General features: G+C 38.1%; 1 protein-coding gene across 1 annotated transcript; it reads right to left on the minus strand.

Moving 5' to 3' along the window:
* Positions 1-6,583: 6,583 nt before the first annotated feature.
* Positions 6,584-8,324, minus strand: LOC149206707 (uncharacterized). The gene has a single exon (XM_089393783.1). The coding sequence runs from the start codon at positions 8,000-8,002 to the stop codon at positions 7,232-7,234; it is 771 nt and encodes a 256-aa protein (XP_089249909.1). The 5' UTR covers positions 8,003-8,324; the 3' UTR covers positions 6,584-7,231.
* Positions 8,325-8,607: the final 283 nt, after the last annotated feature.

Raw genomic sequence — 8,607 nt, forward strand, 5'->3', positions numbered from 1 at the left:
AAATCAACCTTTCTTAATGGAGATTTAGAAAAAGAAGTTTATATTGAACAACTAGAAGGATTCATTCTTGGAAATGATGCAAAACTTGTATGCGGACTCAAAAAGGTTCTTTATGATTTGAAACAGGCTCCAAGGGCTTAGTATTACTACCTTGAAAAATATATACAACAACAAGGCTTTACAAAAGGTTCCGCAGATAGCAATTTATACACAAAGATTGAAAATGATAAATTGCTAATTATTGTTGTTTATGTTGATGATATCATTTTTGGTAGCAATGAATAATCCATGGGTCAGAATTTTGCTTCAGTAATGCAACAAGAATTTGAAATGTCATTACTTGGTGAACTTACTTATTTTCTTAGTCTACAAGTTCAGCAAACAAAAGATGGTATATTTATCTCACAAACCAAATATCTGAAGTAGATCTTGAAAAAGTACGAAATGAAAGATTCTAAACTAGTATGTACTGCAATGGTAACAGGATGCAGCCTCAGCTCTAATGATGAATCACCAGTAGTAAACCAACCATCTTATAGATCTATGATTGGAAGTTTGCTTTATCTAACAGGTACCAGACCTGACATCATGCATGCAGTAGGAATTGTTGGAAGGTTCCAAGCAAATCCAAAGGAATCAAATCTCCAAGCAGTCAAAAGAATTTTCAAATATCTTCAAGGAACTTAGGACTTTTGAGTATGGTATCCTAAATATAGAGACCTTACTCTTCATGCATATACAAATGTTGATTGGGCAGGAAGTGTCGATGATCGAAAGAGCATTAGTGGTGGTGCATTCTATATGGGTTCTCAGTTAGTATCTTAGTTCAGCAAGAAACAAAGTTCGATTTCTTTATCTACAACTGAAGCGGAATATGTGGCTGTTGCATCTTGCTGAACAAAATTACTTTGGATGATGCAAAATTTGCAAGACATTCAGATCACATATACTCCACCCATCTCCATTCTATGTGATAATACAAGTGACATCAATATTTCAAAAAATCTAGTCATGCACTCTAAGACCAAGCACATACCCATCGAGTACCCTGTTCTACGAGAACAAGTGCTTGAACAAAAGGTCAAATTGGAGTATGTTCCCTCCAAAGAACAGGTTGCTGATATATTCACTAAACCACTACCCAGAGAAACATTTGAATATCTCAGACAAAAGCTGGGAGTAGTTGTTGCATCATCCTGCTGTTAAATCCAGTTTTTCAGAGGAAGGTTATTATACGCGGGTTTCATGAAGTATAGTCACGTATACACATGGGTTTCTATGGCTGAAGGAGCGTATATGTTTTTCTGACAGGAAAAACAGTGGGTCAGACTCTGATATGGGTGCTTTGTCTGATGTTGATGATTACAATTTAACGATATGTTTTGTTCATTAATTTTTATCTGACTGACAAAGATGCCTTGATTAATGACTTATTAACAATGCATAGGTAGCACAAGTTTAGGGGGAGCATTAGCCTTCACACGCATTCTGCATTGTTGGCATTATGGTTGTTGAGTCCAACTATGGCTTCAGATATTTATACCATTTGTTGCTTAAGTCATGTAAAAGTCTAGGGTGTGATATGACTTCTCATACATTTGAATGAGTCCTATTAGACAAATGATGTAATTTGTATCCCCACTTTGCATGGGATGGATGATGTAATATTTATTGTATTTCTGTCATGTATAAACAATTGGTATATCCCCACTTGGTTGGGTGGATGAGTCAAATTTGGTATATCCCCACTTGATTGGGAGATTGATGTATGTATGAGTCATTGGTGATAGGAAGGTCAAACTCACATAGTTGAGATATAGAGTCATGTTATTCTTTTGGAAAATATTTTTGCACTCTGCATGTGCTTAGGGGGAGCATGGATGGTTAGTGCATCACAGCATGTACAATGATATCAAAACATGCACAAAGAGGGAGTTTAATCAGAGAATTCAGCATGTGCCTAGGGGAGCATGATCATATTCAGTTGTTCAGATATGAAGGGTATCCTAGTTTTCCCTTTGCCCTTGATTTCAAAGGGGGAGAGAATTTTGGTGTTGCTTGTTATCTCTAACAGTTTCTACAACTTGCAGAAATCAACACCATCATGGTTGCCATCAAGTCCAAAGGGGGAGATTGTTGGAATTATGATACAAGTGTTGTCCTTGATGGCAACTCACTCACAGGTCAATTCGGTTTTGGTAAAATGAAACTCACATTATAACAGGTATATTTAGAGGTTACAGGACAATGGTATAGAAGAATAGGAAGATGGAACTAAGGTCTACTAATCAGAATAAAGAAGGTAAAGGAAAAAGCTGATACACGTTGGTCCACTTAGTCAAAACAACATATACACGTTGTTCCACATAACAAAAAGAGCGTATACGTATACACGCACTCCCACAGAAAGAAAAGCGCATACATGATTGGAAAACCTAGGTTTTGGTCCGAGGTATTTGGTCCGTGGTATTGACCCTAGGTATTTGGTCCAAGGTATTTGGTCCGTGGTATTGACCCTAGGTATTTGGTCCAAGGTATTGATCCTAAGTGGTTTTGGCCCAAGGTATTGACAAAGGGACTAAAGCTATATCAGGAGGAGAAGATCATAAGGCCAAGTGCGCAAGTGTATGGGTTTCTAAGGAATTAGGTATATAATAGACATTTCCCACCCATTTGATTCCTTAAATCAGATCTGGTCCTGATCGAATACAATCAGGGATCCGAGAAATCATATCAGGTATCATAAAGATCATATGTTGGAACGACATGCCTTTTTTTCGTTCATTATACTTCGAGGATCAGTCGTAGTCTTCCGAACTTTACCGATGGTATCGACGAGTTTTCTACTTCATTCAAATGTGTAAAAGATCTTAGTCGCACTTAAAAGTCGAGTACTCTACCATTGAGTTAGCAACCCATATTGAGAATAGATATTGAGTATATATACGATCGAAGTGGAATGCGAGGTTACTAAATATGAACCGATGTTGCAGGGGCTATGTTTGTGATTTGATCTAAAATACTTTGTGAACCTTGAATTCAATGTTGGATCAGGATCATGAGACCTGAAGTGACTTATTATTGGATGATCTAATATTGGTTGGGATAGATCTAACTGTGTACACCTGTTTTATTCTTTAAATGTCGTGATTTGGGTTTGTCTGAAGTTCAGAAGTGCAACAAAGTTATGAGTTGATATTTGCAGATATGTATGTTGGTTCGTCTCTTCAAAAGTGTGTGTACACACAGGTTATACTCTTCAAAAGCGTGTGTACATGTAGGTTATACTCTTCAAAATAGCGTGTACAAAATAAAAGCTTCTTTTTTCAGATCTGATTGATATATCTGATCAAATTTTGTTATTTTACTGTTGTTTGTCAATGAAGTCTTCTTAGATCTGAATGTAAAACTGAATGCATAAGGAGGCTGGTATTTGATTGATTGATTGTATAAGTGAGAAGAAGTGATCTCTGTCACTGCCTGTGTAAAGCTCTGTAAGTTGACAATAGATATTCAGTATATTGCTGGTTGGTATAGACTTGATTCAAAAGTTTATGTTTGCAGTAGTTTTGAAGGTATACACAGGTTTGATTAACGGAAGTAGCGTATACATGCAGTTTGGGTTCAACCAAGTAGCGTATACACTTTGATGCATGGTTTTTGAGGTTACAGCTGGTTCTAAATGATGATGCAGGTTTTGGGTTCAGCACAGTGTTTTGGTGTCAGTGATCTGATTGTTCAGATTAACTGAATGTTGGTTGATGTAGTTTAAGTTTAAAAGTTTTTGATGGGTCCAGTATGAAAATTGGATGAAACGTGGCCTTCAGATTGTGGTGTTGTGATCCAGGAGTATCCAGTCTGAAAATTCATGAAACATGGTCCCTGGAGGAAGAAAGAAGGTCGTAGCCTTCTGTAGGTCGGCGCCTACGTACTAGTAAACAAATTGGCTTGTACAAGAGCTAGGGGGTTGCAGCTCCCTTCCAGTAGAAGCTGGAAAACGAGAGAAGGTTGTAGCCTTCTGCAGGTGGGTGCCTGTGTACTGGTATGAGTTTGCACCAGTACAAGATTGTAAACAGATTTTCTTATTATTAAAAGAAGACAGAGATGACAACAGCAGGTGGTTTTCACCCACATTGGGTTTCCACCTTAAATCTTGGTGTTCATGTGTGTTGCTTATGTGTGATGCTTTATTATGCTTTTACTGCACTGTCTAATAAGTTACTAATGTACTGGTTTAAGATCAACACATGATAAATTGTCTAAATCATAAGTTCTCTGGATATACACTGGTTTCTCTAATCACAGTTGCGTGTACACGCTAGTTCACTTCACTGAAGTAGCATATATAAATCTGTTTGGGAAATAAAATTATTGATTTGATAATATTGATTCACCCCCTCTCAGTATTATTTCCAACACCAGTAAGTTCTAAATGTTGGAGATCTGCCAAGGGTAAAACTGCAACCAACTCAAAAGTCGAACTAGACCCCAAATTGTGAAGGAAGAGGACAAAAAACATTTTCCTCTGTTTCTAATGAATAATGTGACCAGCAAACAAAAGTTATGTGGAACGACATAGACTCGAAAACAGAGGGAACTCCTTTGGTTCCTTCCACCGTGATTGAAACTGAATTGTAAAACCGGAAAGAAAAATACACAAACTATACCTCCTTCCCAGGAAGGAGAAGGCTCATATATGACCACCTTACCACACCAGTGTCAACACCCTGCAGTCATGAGAATGCTTATATAAGGAGTGAGCGACATGAAAGGGAGCGCATGGAAACAGGGATGAGGAGATGAGTTTGTCTTCATCTCTAGTTCAATAGTTCTCAAGATCCCATGTTTCTCATTGTCACAACATTCCTTCATTATTTTTCCATAAATGAAATTCCTCCCTCTGTCAGTATTGATGTTGTGATCCACCAATCCGCCATAGGATGGGTAGCGTAAGCGTAGAATTACACGAGGCATGCTACCAACTGAAGCTTGTGCACAATGTAGTAATTTAACCTCCACCACTTGTGGGAAGTAAATGCTATACCTTTGGTTTCTAAATTCCTCGTCCAATGATCCTCCAGCGTGCCACATGAAGAGCATGTGGCTCCCGGTCTGGTGCCTAGCACACCCATTGAGGGTCGCAACCCTTCAACCCAAAGAAACTGCTTGCATGCTAATCATTTATATCCACTGATAATAAGCCTTCGTAATATCCTATTGCATGTTAGCTCATATGCCGATTGTGTTCTCTAAGGAATTCTCATCATGTAATTTTCCAGTGATATCACCCCATAGGAGATTGGAAACATTGTGTTAATCTCATGTATGTTGATGACCTATACTTAACAAAAATATTACAAATTTGATAAATAATGTCAATATGATTTATTGCCAGAAATTAAAAATCCTAAATAAATACATTAGTGCTTAGGCATTGAGATATAGAGAAGAAGGAAGAACCATAATTACTCCTAATGAATGTCCAAGTGAAAGGTTCAGCATGCATAAATGTAAATCAATATCTAATCCATGAGTATAAAGTTAAAAGTCTAGCATTAGTAATTATACAAAGGAGGTGAATGCCACTCTCTATAGATATCTGGTGGGAGTTTGAATTGCTACAACTAGATAAGACAAAACATAATAAATCCATGTGCTTGGCCAATTGAGGGCTGGCTATGTAAAAATCAATGGAAAGCAGCAAGGTTCTTGGATACCTAAAGGAAATATAGATTTTGGTATTGAGCCTATTAATATTCTATTACGGAATTAACGTGTTCTATTATGGAGTTGACATGTTGCTTAAATTTTAAATTTTGATTGGGCCGGTTGTCCATTGGTTAAAAAGCCACGGCATATTATGCATTCACATTTGAATAAGCATTGTTGCTTGCAGCATTAAGAAGCCACTCACTGTAAGTTCTATTCCGTTTAAATTGAAAACAAAATATTATGTGGTATTATTTGTGATCCATTCACCTTTGGATAAACATTGTTGCTTGGTGCATTAAGAAGCAGCTTAGTTTGAGTTTTTCCATTGAAGGTGAAAACATCATCTTGGAAGACAAAGTTAGAAAATCAAGGAGGGCCTACATTTACAGTTGTAAAAACCAAACCACTATGAAACTAATAAACAACCCTGTTTACTATGCTGGATCAAAACTTCATCATTTTGTAGAAGAAGTGTTGCAGTGAAAGGAACCTGATTCGATGTATTGTGACAAATGAAAATCTAGTTGATATTTTCACTGAACCTTTCAGCGAGGTTTAGTTTGAGCTGCACTGATAGTTGTTACAAAGAAGACATAATTTTCTAAGGATCATGAGAATTAATGAAGTGTTTTTAAATGCAATAATTTTTAATTTAAAAGTTATGGGATTAATTCTCTCTATATTTTTGGGTTAGGTTTTATTAATAAACACATTGGAAATGATCTTTTTGGCTAGATCTACTCAGATATTTCTTTAGAAAAACAAATTTCTTTTAATTTAAATCTATTAATAATTAGTGACCCAGCAATAGTGGAGCCATCACATGGCCAGAAGCACCTACTGTTTGAGATTTATCACAAAATTATCACAATGAACGAAATATATCTCTTGAAATTGAAAATAAGTAAACACAAAAACAAACCTAAGTGGGAACACTTACCATTTAAACTTTGCCACTATCTGTTGAAAAGATATTGAAACTAATTACATGGGAGAACAAACCCTGTTTCCAAACACTCAAACTACCAACCAAAAAAACATTAATGAAGATATTGATCTTTATATTTTAAGATCAATAGGTTGCCTGTTATTAGCGACTCTCCTAGTTAATTAATAGAGATTTACTGACTTTACCTCTTGGATGCTTGTTACTTATCCCAGGCTGTTTGGTCCTTAGAAAAGCAGATCTTCCCCTTTTAACGAGTTTGGTATTTGAATGCAGGGCCACAGAGCTGTTATGAAGTGGGCTTGTTATGTATAAATACATACAGATGAAATGAAAAAGAACCAGAGTAAAAGCAGAGAAAGTTATTCTTCCAATATTTTATGAAGATGTCTGTGCATATCTCTCCAAATTTGGTCATAGTTTATGTATGTATCTGCATTTTTTCAGTAATTCTTCACAAATTTTAGACACAGGAACATGGCTGGAAAGGGCATGTAGTCAGCCAATGATTAGTAAAGGACTAGACATGTAGCAGAGTCTCTAATTTTAAACAAACTAGGGTAGGTTTCTCTTTCAACAATCAGACCAAAGAAATCCTTCCTCCAAATTGCGCTCCTCTTCCTGAATACTAAACAGAGGAGGAGGAGAAAGGAGAAGGGCTTCTGCCAAATCGGTTAATAAGCTGAAGGACTCGAACAAGTCTTCCTCCACCGCTGCACACTCAGAGCCACCAACACTGTCTGTTGGTGTACAAACCGATGACGACTTACTGGAATCCAATTGCCCTGATCGCTCGACAGTTTGTGTCTCTGAGTGTGAGCTAATTCCTGTACACAGTTGATGTGAGGAGGGGAGCTCATTACTTACTGGAGGGTTTCTAGGGCTTCCTCGTGTCCGTTTATTGGAGTCGCTCGACCATTCAGAATTCCCTCCACTTGTAAGATGGAATGCAACAGCTGCTTCTGCAGCGGCATCCTGAATGTGGCGCGGTTTCAAAGAAATTGGGTGCGGAATGTGATCAATTAGCTCCGGGAAATTAAGCAAAGCGTGTTTCTTTCCCTTCAAGTAGACCTCAGCGACGTCGTAGGCTCGAGCCGCCATTTCTGGTGTATCGAAGGAGCCGAGACAAGTTCTGGTTTTCCTTTTGGGTTCCTTTATTTCAGACACCCATTTCCCCCAACTACGACGGCGAACGCCTCTATATGCTGGATATTGTACCTTCAATGTTCTCTCCGGTGGCGGCGAAGGAGCAGTCTCGTCTTGGGTTCGAATCCTCTTGAACCCACCCTTAGTTATCGATCCAGATTTGCTGCCTGCCCCTGTGTCCGTTGACGAAGACCCCATAGTCTTGGGCGGAGAAGAGGCTTCCTTATCTAAAGATTTTTGTACAGAAATTTAAGCTGCCAGGGTTCTGCAACATAGGGATGTGATGTTTGTGGACGAACAGGGTGTTTAAGTATAGGATTGAAAGCGGGAGTGTGACATCCATAACAGCTGGATTACAGAGGTTTCGATTGCAACTTGGGAAGGTCAAGCTGAAGCTCAGTGAGTAGACAATAAAAAAGGTTGAATATATTTCCTCTGACAAGTCCATGGATTGATTAAATCTCGTGGTGGAATTACAGACGCAATACGCGCTATAACAGCCTAGCCTGCAGTTCAACATCCCAAACCAAAGAACTACGCCATCGATCGTCAGTTTCCCGAACTTTTAACCTTTTCCGCGAAGCTTCCCGGTCTCCACCAGTTGTCTACACAGCATTTTACACTTTCCATTTGTGGAAATGGTCCTAGATCCAGTTAGGCAAGCAACTTCAACCAGTTATTAGAACCTGGTCAATTATTAGAACCTGGTCAATTATTTCCCAGTCTGGCCGTAGGAGAAAGGTAAATTGAATTGTTGTCATGGGGACTCGAGCCAAGGGAATTATGTTATTGGTCATGTTTTC

The sequence above is a fragment of the Pinus tabuliformis genome, chromosome 1_2 (genome assembly GCF_031772625.1).
Source record: "Pinus tabuliformis cultivar Carrire ecotype Pingquan chromosome 1_2, CPIR1, whole genome shotgun sequence".
Taxonomy (NCBI): domain Eukaryota; kingdom Viridiplantae; phylum Streptophyta; class Pinopsida; order Pinales; family Pinaceae; genus Pinus; species Pinus tabuliformis.

Coding starts and splice junctions, on each gene's coding strand:
- LOC149206707 (XM_089393783.1), bottom strand. CDS start 8,002: ATGGGGTCTTCGTCAACGGACACAGGGGCAGGCAGCAAATCTGGATCG.